Source organism: Alligator mississippiensis, chromosome 5 (assembly GCF_030867095.1).
Source record: "Alligator mississippiensis isolate rAllMis1 chromosome 5, rAllMis1, whole genome shotgun sequence".
Classification (NCBI taxonomy): domain Eukaryota; kingdom Metazoa; phylum Chordata; order Crocodylia; family Alligatoridae; genus Alligator; species Alligator mississippiensis.
Window position 1 is genome coordinate 44,572,510 of NC_081828.1, and position 18,963 is coordinate 44,591,472.

At 40.8% G+C, this 18,963-nt stretch overlaps 1 protein-coding gene across 11 annotated transcripts in view; it reads right to left on the reverse strand.

The window, feature by feature from the left end:
- Window positions 1–18,963, reverse strand: part of DNM3 (dynamin 3) — a 332,054-nt gene continuing 313,091 nt past the window's right edge. For 3 of the 11 annotated variants that reach the window (XM_059728288.1, XM_019486507.2, XM_019486503.2), the window contains 2 exons: window positions 9,206–9,317; window positions 1–2,727 (listed from right to left, as the gene is read on the reverse strand). In XM_059728288.1, coding sequence (XP_059584271.1) covers window positions 9,242–9,317 — 76 coding nt within the window. In that variant the 3' untranslated portion in view covers window positions 1–2,727; window positions 9,206–9,241. Of the gene's footprint in view, window positions 2,728–8,015; window positions 8,191–9,205; window positions 9,318–18,963 lie in introns of those variants that run through there. The other 8 variants (XM_059728290.1, XM_059728286.1, XM_059728289.1 and 5 more) reach the window with 5 other exon arrangements.

Here is an 18,963-nt window from a genome sequence, read left to right on the forward strand (position 1 = left end):
TTATTTTACAAGCAGAATTTTTATTTTACTTTACATTCAGATTTCTTATTGACATCTGCAAATAACATCTTCCATTTACAAATAGAGTAGTGCAAACTAACCAGCATTTGGCCAAAAGGCTTGTGCTTAATACAAAGGAGATGAAATGTTTGTGTTAGGATGATCTTCCTGGAACTGCTGGAGGAGGCCGCCTAAATAAAAGACAAAAAAGAACCCAACATTCATGGGGAAGGGTGGTAGAGAATTAAGTAAAAAAAAAATTAAAATACATTAAAATGGCCCATATCCCAAACTACAAGAATAAACTTGGTTAAGGTAAAAAGGGAGAGGATGTGCACGGGGGAGGGTGGAAGGGAAGGGGAGGAAGACTAGTGGTTGAAATACTGGCATCAGCTGTTTATCAATAAAGCCCCCACTTTTGTCACTAGGGTACCTCATCCTCTGGAATAAGGACAAACAAACTAGGGTCATAGTGACTGCTGCATAAACTAGGAACAGATGGTGTTGCATTTGTCCCGAGGCAAGTTGTGTGTGTGTGTTTGTCCCAGAACAAAAAAGTCCTGGGATTGGCGTGTATACACGCTGCCCTTCCAGTCAGGGCTTAGTGAGGCCCTGAATGCGCCACCATTTTCCTGTCTGATTCAATAACATAATCCTGGGATAACTGTTCAGACATAGTTTGTGATGTCCTGGGCAAACTGTTAGTACTTCTTATCCCATGAACCTTTTCAGGGTGTGTCCCAGGACAACAGGCATTGATGTCTGAATGATACCCTGAGGTGAAATGGTATCTCCCAGGACAAATGCAACATCAGTAGCCCTAGAAGTTTCCTTAATTTTCTTGCAGTAAGTTATATTCTGGGGAAAGGTTTCACTACAATTATAAAATTACATGGATTACCATGCTGGATGCTAACTTCTGTCCAGTACTGCTAGAGTGGGTTCTCTTTTGAAGGTAAATTTTGCTCAGGCTGCCCGAAGACCTTTGTAAAGCAGAAAGTCTTTGTTTTGTAAAAGGGAAGGGTATTATGATAAAAACTGCTATCCTTCTGTCATAGGGAGACACCAAAATGGGAGAATGCTAAGGTCGGGCAAAGGAAGAGCAATCAGACTATTACAGCATGATACATAGCAATCAGTGGCAACATGCTGGATCTTTTTGCCATCTGGAGCTGGAGAGATGAGCTGACCACCATGATGAGAAGCCTACAGCACTAATGTACCAGCTTGTCAGCTTGCGTGGAAGTGAGTTCTCACTCTGGGACACTTAGTGTATGACAGCTAGACCAGAGGCATGCAACAAACTCCTAATGAGATGTACAAGGTTTGTGTGAAAACAAAGATTGCCTCAGTCCATTAAAGCTACTCAAAAAATGCCCGCAATGATTATGGCAAACTTAGTGTAAATTCTGATGAGGAGATTATGTGCTTATTGCTGCTGTGCTCATCCCATCTTTGGTTTCTCCTGTTTCATCTATCAAAGTGCCACTGTGGGTGGCCCATTCCCCCAGGAAAGCCAAAGATTCAGGGACTTAAGCCCAGACTCTAGTTAGATTTGCACTGTTACTATCTGTTATGCAGTAGAAGCCATTTATTCTCCTCTGGGTACCAAGTTTAGTTAATCAGATGTTGCTAACTCAGAAAAGGAATATGGGAACTCAGATGGATGTTTCTATTCATCTGCACATACATAATCACCCTGGGCAGAGTTTGCAACCATACCAATTTAGGCCAGTTGCACTCTTGAGGATTCACACTGACCCTCTGCTCAGCTAGAAAGTTCACAGGAGCTGTATTTAATGAGGTATTAAGCAACACACTCCAAAGGCCTGCTGGAAAAAGTTACCCCAAATTCCTAGTAGGACAGCCCAGCAGTGGTCCATTCCACTGGAACAGCATCAAATTAGACTTAAGGTGGAATCTGCTGTCCTGTCTCAGAGCCAGAAATATACCACCCCTGCCTAATAATCAAAACTCTGACACTCACATGGTAAATCCTTACCAATACTGCCAGAGACTGAGCTGTTTAAAAGAAAACCAAACAGAAGATAAGAATGCAGCATGCACAGAACGCATTGAAAGACAGGAGAGGCACACATGCACCTCCCGAAAGTAATAATAAAAGCCAATCGGTTGTTTCAATTTATTTACGTTCAGAAATGCAGCATAACATTTTACAGCAGGTGTATAAGACCTTCAGTAATGATTGAGGTTTCAGGAATCCATTCACAGTGCGCAAAGGTCAACACCAGCAATCATTTACATTCTACAAAGCCAATGGCAGATGTTTTGGCTCAAATGAATGAGGACATTTACATACAGAGCAAAATTCAGAGAGAAGCAGAGCACTTGTTTCTTATTAAAAAAAAAGAAGACAGTGTTTACATCATTCTAGAAAAGCAGAAAGGATTAACACACAAACCAGGAAGCAAAACACAAATGGCAGGCAACATGGAACAAATCATATATCAAGCAACAGTGGTGGACTGTCTGGACGGGAGGAACCATCTGTATCAGCTCGCCTGCAGACAAAGCAAGAGGAAAGATAGGCAGAGTAATGTCCATTTACAAAAGGGAGCTGTTCTATTGTCTTATATGTAGAACTTAGTAATAATGGATTCAGAGACAAAAGCAGGAGGAGATGAGCCACCAAAGGAGACATGTGAAACACCTCACGAATACCGATGGAAAAAAAGAGGTCTGCTTTGAATTCAGTTGTTTTCAGTCCTTGAGGAAAAAACAAAACAAAACAGGTCTACCTAATAACTTCTGCATAAAATATCACATAGTTTTAAATAGATGTTTCTAATATAGAGTATATTTTCCATATTCTAACACAAAATGTCATCACATACAAGACATACATGTCCCTTATTATAATAAAAGTTTCCTTTATAAGAGACGTATATAGAAAGTGCAATAAGACAAGCAATGAAGTAAATATATATTAAAACTTAACTGTCTTAATATTAATTGTTCATTTAATGGATAATCTTGTTATTAGGAAGGGATCCCTCAGGTTAAGGATAAAGAGCTAGTCACGGTATAAGCTGACATATTGCATCTTTTCAGCTGAAGGGTCAGCCGTATGCTCTCCACGCTGAGACCCAAGTCTCATCTAATTAAAATGATGGATGAACACCATCCTGAAACCAAACTATATGTGGTTGTGCAGATGACCATCCCATAAAGATTGGAAGAGATCACTGAACTAAGGAGTCATTGTTCCAGCTCTTCATCCTCAAAGCCAGACAAGTTCCCAAATCCCTTCACACCCCTATGGGAATGTAAAGAGGAGAATCAACCACTGGGGTCTGTCTTCTGAGCTTTTCTAGAATCAGACTAAACAAGGGAAAGCAGCCTTTTGTCATACTACTCAGACATGGCTATGGTTTAGCATACTACTGTATAAGTGCTCTTGGACTGCAAGGGGAAAGAAAGGCTGCCTACATCTCAGACAGCAACTCCCCTCCTAGCAAATGCCAGGGGATATGCTGGCAACCTGCCCTGCTTTCTTTCAGGTATGCAGGCAGAGGCTGCTATGGCTGTTCCTGGTGAGCACATGCAGAGGAACTAAAAAGAATCAGGGGCATCATGCATAAAAGATTTAAGTTCTACATACTGTATAACTTAAGAAAATGAACCATTGTTATAAGATGAATATTCACCGATTGGCAGAAGCAGTTTCTTATATTATCATATGCTGTGTATTAAACACGCTGCATATTAAAATACAGAGTATTGCATCCTGGCGCAATAAAAAAGAACCATTGGAATGTAATGTTTTGCTTTTTTGCAGTTCAAAATAGCAAATAAGATGTAAATGTTTTGTTGTTCTTTTAAAAACATATTGCAGCACTGTTTTGAACAGCTGCTTCTTGAGAAAAGTCCTGGCTACATAGTCTGTTCTGAAAAGTAAATACTGGGTGCGTCTACATGTGCGCCAGACTGTGCCGTTGTTACTCAGCAGTCATTTAGTATTTGATTAAGCAAGTACTAAATGACTGCACAGTAACTGCCGTTACTGTGCAGTCCTGGTGCTGCATGGGTCGTTTACAATGTTAGTGCGCAGTAGCAACAAGCTACAGTAACATAGCTCATCACTACAGCAACATAGCACATTGCTACAGCGACGTAGCTCATCACTACAGCGATGTAGCATCTCGTGTAGACATGCCCACTGGGTAAAATGCTACCTGTATTTGCCATTGACGCTAATCAACATGCCTGCATATAATTGCTGTGGTTCTTTTCAGGAGGGTATTGTGTTGTGTTTATATTTAAGATTACTGCCAAAAGAACTTTACTCACTGAGGGATCAGAGTTAAGATTGGCAATTTAGATGAAACAATTTTTTGTGTGATAAAAACAACGAGCCTGATTCTCTGCACCTTCTGTTGTTTGTCATGTTAGTGCAAAGTGAGTGAAAATCACATTAAAGATACCACCATCTTGACTTTTTCACATGCATGTTGCAGGGGAGCAAATGGTGACAAAGTGCAAGGCAACGAGTGCTCAGGTTAATAAGATTTAGTGTGGTCTATTTCTAATCTTGCTCACACAGGATTTACCCCACTAACTCTGGTGACTACAGTAAGGGTTACTCTAGATTTACAAGTCAGAGTCAGTCCTCTCTGACAGCACAAGATTTAGCCTTAGGGGCAAAAATGTTAAAAACCTGGATTGATTCTAATCAACTTCTTTTCAGAATGTAGCTGTCTCCAACAGATTTAATTAGAGACTTTACCCTATATTTTTTTAATAAATATTGCAAATTTTAAGTTAAAGCAGTTTCCAAAAACCAAGCTAAAGGTGTGGTCAGTAGGATTTGCAATGAATGTGAGTTGCTATTTACATACGGAAAAGCTACTGATAACGAACATATAATTTGTGTTGATGTAGCCCCATGAAGTAGGGGTGTGCGAAGTGAGCCCTATTTGATTTGGATTTTGTCCGAATCGGGGACAGTGATTCAATTAGTTGATTCAGATCGCTGTCCCTGATTCGATTTGGCTGAATCCAAATCTGAAGATTCGGTGCTGATTTGATTCCAAATCTGAAGATTTGATGCAAACCCAGGAGGCACCAGATGCTGAGCCGGGGGGGCAGAGGGGGGGCCCTAAGCACAACTGTAAGTGGACTGGAAGTGCTTCTGGTCCACTTCCAAATCTGCTGCCAAGCACGCTGGGGACCCCCCACACTCCCGTGCTTCTGTGGGACACTCCATGTACCCCAGCATAGCAGCATTCATGAGCCACTTGCTACCTAGAGGTATGTAGACACAGCTTTAAGTGTTTTTTCTATGTCCAAATTGCTGAATCTTTCTGAATCAATTTGAAAGGTTCCGATTTGACTCAGAGAGATTAGAGGGTCCTCTGATTCAATTTGGATTCGGAGATTCAACCACCGAATCGGGCCGAATCGCTGCCGAATTGAATCAAGGACCAAAGCTTCGCACAGCCCTACCATGCAGTACATCTACTAGCGCAGTTCCACATAAATACATACACTGCAAGAAATACCGCCCCCCCACCAAAAAAGCAAACCCCACTGTAATGTAAAGTTTTACTTTCTTAGATCAAAACAGCATAACTGAATTTAGGACACATAATATCTTTTTACTAAATGTGATTTTGTAAATTTGTTGTTTAATGTTTTAGCATGTTCTTCAAATAAACTTTGGCCATTTCAGCAATTCACTAAGATCACCAACATGCTATTACATTAACAAATTCCCTCTTCACAGTACTTAAAACGGTGACCACTAGACTCCACAGGTGCATGTTACAAGTATAAGGTTGACAGGAAATTAAACTTAAGCTAACATACAAATCATGCTCTTTTCCTAAGTTAAGCCCTCTTATGTAGTAGAAACTTGATTTGCTTTAGGGGTGGATACAACTATTACTTAATCAGCAGTCTGGGAATATTTAATAGGCAAAATTCCCATTGGTTACAATTCTCTGACTAGATTCTCCCTAACCAGAGGTACTAAGTACTATAGCACTATATAGTGTCTTAATAAATGAATTTCTTAGATTGATTTTACTGGTGGCCTTCAAATCCATCAATGACCGTACCTTGGGAATTGTAAATGTAATTGTAAAAAACCAAACAGTAACAATAATTAATATTTTTGAAAGACTGTGCATTGATTTAATCTCTAGTTCTAATTTTGTTGATTTTATTTGTTTTACATTTGGGGTTAAACTAACCCCAACTATTTAATATGGCAGGCTAACTAATGAAGATAAAATGTTTAGGCACTATGCAAATATAACCCCTGAAAAATGTACCTCTGTTAAAATAATACATCTCCAGGATACATAACTAGTCATTTCTCATCATTTGTTTAGTTGGGTCAATAGGCTGTCATACTGAGGCACATAGGATTTCAATATATACAAATGCAAAATCTTGATTTAGTGCAACTGTTATATTGACTGCCATTGAAATGAAAAATTAGTATGAATCAATATCCCAGAACCAAGCAACACTCAGTTTTGAGAAAGCTGAGACCTAAATCCGCATATCTGAACTCTGTGGGTAAAAATGTGGTTCTCATGGTAACATAAGATATTGGTAGCCTATTTAGGGCATGGTCTATTTAATTCATACCAGGGCTGTCCAGCTGGTGGCCTGGAGGCAGTATGCAAACCATGAGGTGTTGATGTGTAACCCTTAGGCTTTTACTGAGCCACTGCCCCCTTATCTATCTAGCTGATGCTACAACTGGGGTCTCTAGGCTCCCCAACTCTGTGAGTTTTCACTTCCTGCTCCTGCCCCAGGGGATCTGGTGGGGTGGTGCAGCCCATGACACCAGGGAGGCCCATGACATGGTATAGTGGTGTGTAGGGGGTGCAGCCTGGGGTTCCATGTCTTGCACTAGTGTGGCCCCCGGCCTCTTAGAAGTTGGACAGTCCTAATTTATATGGTGCTCCCAAGTGGAAGTAATATCCACTGCAAGTGTGTGTCACAACCTAGCCCTTGTCAATTACCAAACAAGAGAGTTATTCATTATTGGTCTACAGTGGAGGACAGCCAATTAAACAGCTCACCATGCCATACTTGGCATTATTTTCTTTAGCGACATTCTGCAAAACTACACTTCTGATGTTGAGAAATTATAGTGAAAGCATCCATCCATCAGACTTGTGAGAGAGACATGAAGACACGCATAATTATGGGATTTACAGGAGCTTTAATTAGAGACAACATTGTTTCTCTCAGCCCAGTTGGCCTTTGAGGAAGGAAATGTGTATAACTACATAATGTCAACTTATAGAAAACCTTTCTTTAAACAATTTGATGTATAGCCCTGAAGGCTACTTCTAAAAACAAGATGTCCTTTTGAAATTGGAGGGGGAAAAAAAAGAGGCACATTTTAAGCCCTCAGAGCCAATGAAAATAGTTCTGTAGATGTTAAGGGTACTTCCCTGGGAGGGAAGAGTTCTGGGCTCTCCCATTCCCTTCTGCATCCTCAGGGATAGGATTAGGCTTTGTGAACTGCAAGTACATAGAGGTGCCTAAATTCTGGAGAGGGCAAGAGGGAGACCGAACTTGTATGTTTCCCATTGGCTACCTCTACTTACCTCCAGGCTTTCTGAACCCTGCTCTCCCCATTCTCTGTCTAGTGGGCCTTAGGGCCCAAACCTGGATTACTTTTCAGAGGCACCCAACTCTCCTCATTGACTCTATAGGGATCCTAGACACCTAACCCAATCAAGCCAAATCTTTCCGCTTAAGGATTCTACCTTCTAAGTGTAGGCACCTATAGAAACCATCTGAATTTTGGTCACTCTCAGCACAAACACGCAGTATGTTAAGCCTTTGTTTGACTATACAGAATTATGAACACACAACCTTTTGGGTGAACATGTTTGCTAATAAATTAGCTAATAAATAAACTGTTTGCAAGAGAAAAACTCAAGGCCTCCCAGACCTTCCCAAAATGTATGAGATCTCATAAGCAATGCAGAACAGACAGAGTATATTAGTAAAATTGGTTACTTGCCTACAGGTGTCCATACATGCGACTATACATTGGTTATTGCAACAGTTATCAAGCAAGTTGCTTCCATATATTCAGTTAGCAATTAATGACATGCCAGAAACTTCACTTAGTCTAACAGGGATGAGTCTAATGGACGAATTACAGTGGGTCGAGTGGGTGAAGGGGGTGGTCTTCGGCTAGAGAGAAAGAGAGAGAGATAGAGAAAGAGGAAACAACAAGCAGAAACACTTCAACCTTTTCACTGTCACAAGATTTTGTTGTTACTATGTTAACATGCACATGCAGCTAAAACTTGCAGTTCTAATTTGCAAATACAATGCAGTGTGACATCTCTATGCATTTGCAATAGGTAAGAAAGCAAAAGGTTCACCAGCATCTGAATTAATCCTTTATCACTGTATGAGCAGCACAGGTATTCTCTTTGGAATAGTTCAGTTTGTTTATTCCCTGTTTTCATGGTTCAGAGGTTGATCATACAATTCATAAAGGATTGCTATCCCCACCACTCCAAAACCTACTCTCAGCCTGGAGAGCCACAGAATGGAATTACAACTAAGATTTCAAAAATGGCTATGGATTTGGATTCCCAATATGAGGAATCTGATGCTCAGAGATACCAACCACTTGCAGCTTCCATTGGTGTCAACAGGAGCTGTGCTGGCTCAGCACTTTCAAAAATTGGGCCCAAATATCAAGGCACTTAATCAATAGTCCCTTCTGATAAATAATACTGGTATTAGCAACTAACTCTGGAATCATTAGCTTGTCAGCTCCAAGTGATCCTGGATCCAACAGGAAAAGAGGGCAAGGTGGGAAAGGACTACTGAGTGGGTTCAATAATGCAGAACCCACTGAAACCAAGATTGGTTCACTGATGGGGGGAATCTTAAGTGTTACATATCTGTCTTCTCGTGCCATTCATCACACTGAAGCTTAAAAATGAGCACTCAAATATCAGGTACTGACTTAAACAAATTTAAGCATGTACACACCTCTCCATGTACAAGACTACCCTTACTAAATGCATGAACTCTACCATTTCCATGCTGTCTTCTGCCACTGGCATTTCCACAAGTGGCTAGCATCTGGCTCACTCAGATTAATCCAAAAGTCAGAATTTTTCTTAGGAAACTGTGCTGTGCTGGGAGTCATTTAGAGCCTGTTGGTTGCAGAGTTCAAAGATTTCCTCACCTTTTCTGCTAGAGCTTTTGAAAGACATTACTTCTTCTAGTGGAACATGGTTTCTTTACTCAGTTGATGAGCTCGCTTATTATACTCTCTGGGCCAGATGTGAGGAGAGAATCTAAGGAATAAATTGCAAGAACAAACCTTATCCAAATGCTTAGCACTCTTCAAGACAGAGATCTGACTGGATAGGAAGAGTTGCCGAGCATGTTTTTAAGAGCAGAGGAGGCTTGCCTGTGGCTAGAAAGAGAGTGCAGAGGATTCATCTACACATGTTGTTTGGAATGGTAAGCAGGTTCCAAGTCCATGTGTAGTATCATAGGGACCTTTTAGTAACAAAGAAGTGATAAAAGATAACATAACAGAGCTGTAATAAAATATAGTGCTGCTCTAAGATGATTCTATTTGTACTGTCCATCTGTATCTACCTCCATCTGTAAAAACTTGTGTCAATCCATGGCCACTCTTTACTATACCATACAAACATACATTGACAGACTAAACTTGTAGGTGGTCCTTCTCAAATCCCAGAAGCCATACAGTCATCTCCTCTGGTTTGGTTTACATACTTTTGGTATGTCTACACAGGAACAATAGACAACAATCAATCTCTCTAATGTAGCTTCCCCATCTACAAAAGTGGGACAATGCCTATGGGAAGAATGCTTTTCTTTCTGCTTCTATTTTATTTTGCAACCAACTTCAAAGGAAGCACATTTAACGGTGCTAAAAGTACTATGAAGATAAAAATTTATAAGTGTTCATATTCTTTGACCTGAGACATACTATTTGAGGCATACTTATGCTTGAAAAAGTTTCTTGTTCCTTAAATTTGTATTTCAATACATTGTGCTAACAGAAATGGAATAAATGTGACAAATTCCATCTGATGTTCTACTAGAAATTAACAATGCTTAAAAGGAGACCCGCCCACCCTCCGAGAATTTAATTCCTTCATGGTGTTTTCCCGTATAGCTCCAGTGTAGGTCTGTTGGCTCAATTTCTAAAATCTGTCGATTTATAAAGAACTGCTTCCAAGACTCAGCCTTTGTGCTGGGTTACATTAAATTATTCCTGTGTTGATATATACCATATTGCATTGTTTAGACATTACTAAAAACATCATATCATATGTGCACAATTTACCAACACAGAAAAATTCATACAGCTGTCTTCATATCATATTTGAAAGATATAAGACCAGCAATGTATTTCAGCATAAGGATGAATAGAGCACACCAAATTCAAATAAATAATATACCATACTGAAACTGACATTTAGATGGTTGGGTAAGAAACTCAAAGGCACAGTGGAATAGAGGCCTACACTTAAAGCTTGTGTTTTGGTCCAGGTACAATGAGTTTGATTGTCTTGTTTTATTAACTGCTAATTACAATATAAAAGCTCCACTCACCTTTAGTCCTACTATCATTGTGTCTAGGGCTAAGTACAGACAGGCAAAAAAGCCTGAAGCTGAATTGATTCAGTCTTCACAGGTTAGTCTAAGCTGCATAAACTGAACTGATAAGCAAGTGAACAGACACTGACTTTTGATTCCGGAAATGCAGCCACATGCCTGCAGCGCTAGAGCATGTCTCCCTGCTTGGCTGAAGCAGAAAGCTTGGGCCAAGACTACCCCACCCACCCTGTGAGGGTGGGGAGGGCAGGGGGGAGTTTGTGAGGGTGGTATAAAGCATCCTGGGATACTGGAGGGCTATGAGTTAAACTGGCATGTGGAGGGGATCTGGGACAGAAGTTCAAATAAACCAATTTAACCTAAATCAGCTAAGTCTGATACTACATCCATCCAGGCTTATCTTAAACCAGTTTCAGCCATTTTGAAAAGTTTGTGTGTACTGAACTTCTGTTGGGGTACAGATTTGAAACAGTTTCTAATCACTTATACTGGTTTATGTATAATTTCTGTCCCTAGTCCTAGTGTACTACTCACATCTTGGAAGTTTCTCTTGTTTCAAAAGCCACTGCCCATAGCAGATAAGCGAGTTACTTCTCAGCGTTGCAACTGAATGCTAGGATCTGTAGCTTTTGATTTTCATGATTTACAGACAAAGGACTGGATTCCAAGGTAGTGTTAGAAGGCATCATTCCATTGGCTGGAGTCCAGTTGTATTAGGGTACTTTTGCACGTGGTCTGGGAGTGGTGGGGTTTGAGGGGGAGTGCTTTCATTAGAGTGGCTCCAAGAGCAGCATCTCATGTATCAGAGACCCTGAGCTTCAAAATGGCAGCAGGGATGTTTAAATCATAGCTTGTTCGATGAGCTTTAGTTCAAGCACCCTTGCTGCCATTTTGGATGCGGGAGGCTGCTGGAACGCGGTAATTACCATACTCCAGCAGACTCGATTAACTGAGCCTGCTCTGACACGCTGTAACTACAGCACATTGGAGCAGGCTCTGCGCTCATGTACAGACATCCTTAGGCTACACAAGTTGAGGTTCTATTTTACAGTGAATGGAAGGGCAGGCCTGGAAGATGCCTATCACTTACGTGGCTTTCTTTGTAGGGGCAAATAGCAGTTACAGGCTTACTTTAGGACAAGGTGTCTGTTTTTATACTCTTTGTCTGAAGGAATCTGGAGTGCCAGAACAAGAGGATAGGCCAAAAACACATTCCTCTTCTCTCACATTAGGTCTCAAGGTTTAAAAAGTTTAGCAAGGGGAATGTAGCTATCAATATTGTGGATCTGAACCTCCAACCTGCTATGCTGGTATAACTGAACGGACAACCAGGTCCCCTATAATTCCTCGTAGATACAGTACGGTTAAACCACAAGGTGATCTTTCTTATGGCCACTTCTTTCCTTCTTTTATTCCAACTCAGTTGGCTGAGAAATAAAGTTCTGAGAAAGCATTGTGCAATTTCGACATGTAAAAGTCACTGAGCTTTTAGCATGAAGTATGAGCAAAGGTTTTGTAAATGTTCACTTGCCAGGGCCTTAAAAGTTACAGCAATCTCTAGAATAAAGACAGCAGCAGGGGGAGCTCTAATCTACTTATGAATTCATTCAGATCAAGAGAAAAGGAGAGGAAAAAAAACAACCCCCACCCCAAAAATCTGTATGCTGTGCTAGCTGTCATGTCAGTGAGTAAATATATGACTAAGCCCAATTAAATGTTTAGTCTGAAGCCAAGAAGATGATATTGGTAGAGACAGAATGGCCCACATTTCCCTGCTTCCATAAGACTTTTTCTGCTTCCACCAAGCTGAAACTGGATTTGCTGTGTTAACTGATCGCAGAACACACAAAAAACTGACTTCTGCACAGCCCCAGAATCATATAGAAGGCCCCTTCTTAGTGAAAAATAGCTCATTCTTATTTAGTTGTTGCCTCAGACATTTTAATTGAGTTTTCAACTTTTGGGGCAGGCCCCCACAACCTGGCCTCTTTTAACTAATGACCTGCTGGGTTCTCTCTCTTTTTCCTTTTTTTTTCTTTTAAAGGGGAAATGCTGTGTTTGTAAAAATTAGTGCTAAAGGGGCAGGGGATCATAGGTCCCCAGGGCTAAGTAAACAAGTCTGCAGAAAGAATCAGGACTTCTAACTAGCACACGTTAAGCAGACATAAAGAATTTACCAATGAAAATGGTGGGCTAAGTACATATTTAATAACTCCCCGATGTTGCTGGAGACCGCCCGCCTGTGAAGAGCTCAGTGGGATGAAGGATAACTCCTACTCCCACCCAAAATTAAAAATAAAGAAAAAAAAGTTTTACGTTATTGTTAAACCAAACAGCACACTCCAGTTTTTCAGTCTTAAGAGAAATTTAGTTAGGCAAACACAGTGTGAGAGTGACTAAATAAAGCAAGTCTAGACTTAAAACTCGATCAGAACCATATGGGAACCTTTCAAGCATCTGCCTTTTCTGAGCTGCTATCATTCTACAGAGTCCACAAAATATGCTTTTTGTAAAGCATGGCTGTAATTACCATGGGAGGCCCTGTTTTAAGATGATAGCTAAACTCTGAGAAGGGAAGCCAATGTACTTTTATTTAAAAGCCTTTCATTCCACTTATATTTAACATTCATGATTGTCTGTGACCATCAGAGAGTCCTTACAAAAGGGTGTGAGCGCAGTTCCATTTTATGGTACACTCCTATTGATCTGGAGGTGTAAACAAAAGCTTGATGTTTACCGATTTCTGCCCAATTAGCAACTGTTTGCTATATTCTAGGCTTCTTCGACTTCTACTGCACTAAAACCATCCTTGCAGCTTTGTAGTGAGCAAATATTTAAGCAGAGTTTCTAAGACAGGGTTTACTATTAATATGCATCAGAACCTCCTGCAGACAAGGTTTTTATTTTATAATAAAACATTGGGTACCAGGATTAGCATGAAAAGAAAGATTTTTGTTATTATTTTCTTTAGGAGGAAAATAAATGTCATATATATTGTCTGTCCCTTATAAGAAATAGGCTTGGAAACTGACCACATATCTCATATAATCAGTTTCCAAGCCTATCTCATATAAGGGACAGTCTCAAGCTTATTTTATTGTAAAAGGAAATCTCTCCCTGTTTCAGTAAAATCCTGGTATGCCTGGACAACCTTTCTCCCACATCCCAAGTCACTGCCATAACCACAAAGCTGCTGGCTATGCTGGGGTAGGTTTCCTGCAATCTCTGTTACTGAAGCTGTTCCATAAGTGTTGGGTCAGAGACAGTCTGACTGTATAGTTCAGGACTGAGGGCACTTACTCAGGTGTGGGACCCCCAGGGTCAAGTCTAAACTACAATAAATGTAGATTTTTACGAATGTAAACATAATTTTACAAAGTATGACAGGAAAGACTGCGGAAGACCCACTTTGAACTATACAACAGCCTGATAGGCACTCACCTGGGATGAGAGATACAGGTTAAAGTTACTGATCTGAATCAGGCAGAGCAGGGATTTAAAGCCAAATCTCCCAAATCTTAGTGAGCTAACCACAGAGCAATTCTGCAGTGGATCTCTCCCCCTCTCTATATATTGTTTTTTTGCAAATACCTCAGATGTCTCAGGCTTTTGCCTAACAACAAACAGCAACATTTTTGAAATCTTGAAATGTTCTGCAGGATGAAGTTTCCTGCAACAGTTTCCTGCCCTGGTTTAGTCAGAAATCAGACAATTCATGCATGATGTTCCTCATTATGGGCACATGGCTACGGAGGAAACAGAGCTACAGACTAGAGTGATTTTTACAGCTTTAAGCCAATGTAAATTTGCAGGGCAACTCTGAAGAAATAAAGAAGAAAGGTTTCTGGGTCTTAAAATTGGTGGTGAATGAAGGTGCAGAGAAGTTTGGAATGTCAGAGTATGGACAGACAAAACAATTAAACTGAGTTAAATGGAAATTTTACCAAGTGTCAAGCTGATCCATGATAACTATTTTATATATTTGGTCTATCCCATGCTAACTGGAAGGTTAGTTTAGCAGTTGTTTCGTTTAAGAGAAAACTCTACTGGTTTAGCTTCCGTTTATTTTAGGATAGTTATCACCATTTCCACAGATCATCTGACATGCACTAAGGTCCCCACTACTTGCCCTCACCTCTACCTTTTAACTGTGTAATTGCTTCAACTGACCTTGCTTTTAAAGTATGGAGAAGGTGGATGTGGGTATCAGAGGAAAAAGGTGCGTTACGACTGAAAGTTTTAACACAGCTCTTCAGTTCAACACCTCACTATTACCACCCCAAAATTAAGAGCATATGAGCATTAGGCGCGTAGTCAAACACTCTGAATGACATAACTATAATGATTTTATTTATATTACTGCAGCTGCTCCATTTTGAAGGGAAACAAATGCACAGTTTGTTCAATTCTTATTTTATTGCTACATCAGATTCATTTTCTTGCTGCTCATGCACAGACTTGTACATTAATGACAATCACATACGCATGTACAGATATATATATTTATGAGGATGTTTTATTTTTTAATTAGTCTGTTTAGTGAACTAATGCATCATATGGAAAATCCAGCTCGAATAAACAAAGACATTAATGCAAAGGGAGAGACCAGCAAAGATGGTTAGTCCTACTAAACTGTGCATTATTCTTTGCTATTCAGCATGAAGCATGCCAAGTTGGGAGGTGTACAGAATTTTAGTGGAGGACTGAACAGCCCATCCTTTTAAAAAACTGTAGGCCAGTGGTGTCTGCTGATGGAGAAGAGCAAAATTCCTGCATATTTTGATTCCACCTACAGCAGGATGCTCACAGATGTCAACAGAAGATGTGCACGACAATCAAGGGTAAAAATCTAACCTTTATACATGTAATTGAAATGGAGAGATGAAACAATTATACTGCATTTGGAGGGGGAGCTTATCATAGTTCAGCTGAATCTGCTGCAACTGTTTCATACGTTGGTTTCTATACCACAATAATTAGAAGTAAAATGGGTGGAAGCTTACTCCTAAATGAAACTGAGTTAAGTTACCCTGGTTTAACTTTCCATGCCGTGAGATACCAGACAGACAGAAAAATCCATTACTTAGATCAGATGACCTGGACTTAAGAATGGTAAGCCAATCCCCTGGCTCATCAAAGTGGTATAATTATTTGGTTGTCCACATCCTTAGTTCTTCAAGTACTTTATTGCCACACACAGCATTATTCGATGAGAAAAATATGTGACCCTCCCTACCTCATTTTGAGCCATTACTATTTCTGCACTTGGTCCTTCCTTTCTTCTCCACTTTCCATTCCCCCTTTTCTTTTCCTTTGAGTCTCTTTTCTTTTCTTACCTCAGCTGCAAGGAAGGAAATGAAATTTCTAACTCCTACCCCCAGCCCCTTTTCCATTTCAGTCCTAGCTCCTTTCCAGTTGCAGCCACTAAGATTATTACTATGCCAATAATCATTAATGTGTAACTGAATGCAACAGAAGTGTCATCTCTTTAAATAACACATCAGAGAAATAAGAGGACAGAAGAGTTGGTACTGTTTCAGGCTGACTGCAGACCCAGGAAAATAGCACTGCATTAGTTTCTTTCAATTATCAGAAGGTTTTCTTCACAGCTATAAAAGTTAGAAAAGTACTATCTATGTACGACATGGCATAATAACCATCTAAATACAGTAAGCAAGACATATCCAGAGCCTGGGTCCTATGTTTAACATTCCTGCTCTAGACACAGGCAGAGTGCTCACAACAATTATTACTGATCTAGCTGCTCTGAAACTAATACTGAAGACAAAATGCACCTTTGGTTTCCCATCTGTGTTCCTGGCAAAAACAGTATTTGTTATTGTTTGACTTAATTTTCTTTTTTAAAGTTGAGACTTGCTAAAAATAAGACCACTTCCTTTTATGGATCAGTTCATTTAAAAATAAAAAAGATAAAGAGGCAAAAAGTCTTTTGCTGAAAACATACATCATAAAGCAAGTTCATCAACCCCCCTTCCCCCCCCCGCTGCTGACAGCTAGAGTACAATCCCAATCATGCTCCTAAGACTTTCCCATTAGCTTCTCCTGTATGCCCAGATCAATCCTTCAGTCTCTATCCTCAGATTCTTATCCTTCCTTCCTCTGATCTCTTCACACTTTCTCTCTCCTTTTGTTTCTTCCCTTGACACACAAGGCCTGTCTCTACTAAGGGGGTTTTCTAACCAGTTTTAAAACCAGTCATAAGATGCAGTGCTTTAAAATCTCCCTCCACTTATACACACTTGCATGTTCTTTCTGTTCACCCTGTTTCCAACTATACTCCAGGGAAGTGGGAGAGGGAAAGTGACAGGTCTTTAACCTGTGCTGACCTCAGAATCATCAGCTTATAAAATGAGGTGAAAACTGATGCAGCTGGCTGAACAGACTCTCTCAGTTAACTGGAGGGGGGGGGGGAGCACCATGAGAAGGGGATCAATTAGTCTAGAGGCTCCTTTGAAGGCCTGCTCAGTCCACCAGGGAATGCTGCAGCTTTTGCCCTTTTCCATGGCCAGTGGCACAGTGGACACAGTGCCTTTCAGTTATCCCTTTTCATCTGATTCTCCAGAGGCACTTGCTGGGCTTTCGGTGGGATTTAAGAACAGAATTGCTTAACATACCCCTAACCAATTTTGGACCTGGATGAAGAGCCTGACCCTGAATGTCTGATAGGAGGTGCAGAAGAATCAGTAGCTGGAATTGCTAGCCAGTATACCTAAGAAAAAGAAGAGAAGAACTTAATTTGGAGGTGCTAATAGCATATGAAGCTTTTCTTACTAGATCCTCCTGATGACCCTCAAGAACAGGAATATATGAGAGAAGGTGTGGAGCTGAAACCAAGCTCTAATTTAGAAGAAAGATACCTTTTGAGGAAAATCTCTAGACAGCAGCTGGCAACATATGACCCATGGATTGGATCTAGCTTGCAGAGCTGGGGTGTTTGATGGCATTTCTGCAAGATGGGCTCTTCATTTGCAGGGTGGTAGTGGCATGGTGGAGAAGAGTGGTGACTCCAGCTCCAGCTCAGGCTGGATTTGAAGTGACCCATGCTCAAAGCTAAGCTCTGTTACAGTGCTCCCCTGTCCTGTTGCAAGAAGTTGCTAACCCCTGCTGTAGGTGGCCTCTGGAACAAATGAATGTTTGTATTCACTTCCAAGGAATTAGATTATACAAAGATGAGGAATTATGAGGAACTGAGCACATGCAGCACCAGATTTCCAGTAAGATTCAGCATTGTAGAGACGAAGTCAACTCTCAAGATCTTAAATTTATCACAATCTGATTTCTGGCAAAAATCTGTGCCTTTTACTTTGTTAGCAAAATACCTGTTCTCTCCTGTTACTTTCAATAGGACTGAAACCACAATGTGACCTCAGTCAGTATGGCATCAGTTTCCTGGTAGCTATTGCAGCTGGTAAGTAAAGATAGTTACTATTTGGGCACATCTGCATGAGATGTTTACTGTACAGTTGATTAATTAACTGTGCAGTAAATGTCTCAGTGTCTACATGTGCGCCCCTATTAGGGTGCACAAAACTAATAAACCCCGCAGCAGGGTAGTCCATGTAAATACAAGGACTACCCTGCTGCAGTTTTTTCAGGTGTAGCAGCGCATATATAGATGCTGCCTGGCTGGCTGGGGCACAAGGGTGCTTCAGTGCGGAGACTACCTGCTAGCTAGACCTGCGCTGAAGCACTCTTGTGCCCCAGCCAGCCCCTCCACAGCCCCTGAGCCTGGCTGGAGCAGCCGCAGGGTGACAAGCTGACCCCTTAGACTCCCTGCCAGCTGGGGCTGCTGCAACCTGTCAATATTCTGCAGTCCAGGGCATGAACAATGCATGCCCCTGGAGGCTGAAGCGGCACAGCAACTGCCTGCAGGCAGCAGCATGGTGGTGAAGAGCGGGTAACTCCTGCAGGCAGGCACAGTGGTGTTAGCAACGGGACAGGGGGTTGTGAGTACCAACCAGCAGCCAGGAGCAAGGACTGTGTTGCTGGACATGTATCTGAAACTTAAATTTGAATCTGAAATGGCAATGGACTGGGAAGATGGATTTCCCTGCTAAAGACAGAAATCAGACAACAGATAATTTATGTATTTTTAAATCTCAAAGTTTTGAATATCTGGAATTGGTAGTACTGGATTTATGATGGACCAGAGAGTAACAGGAGTGCATCCTGGGATGGGGCTAAAGGAGTGCATCCTGGGATGGGGCTTTCAATTGCTCTGAGGTTTCTGCTTTTGATTGCACAGATGTGGAAACAAAACTAAAATCAACTATGTTTTCACTCCTTTCTTCCCCTTTAAAAACAGGATTTTTTTTTAAACATTCC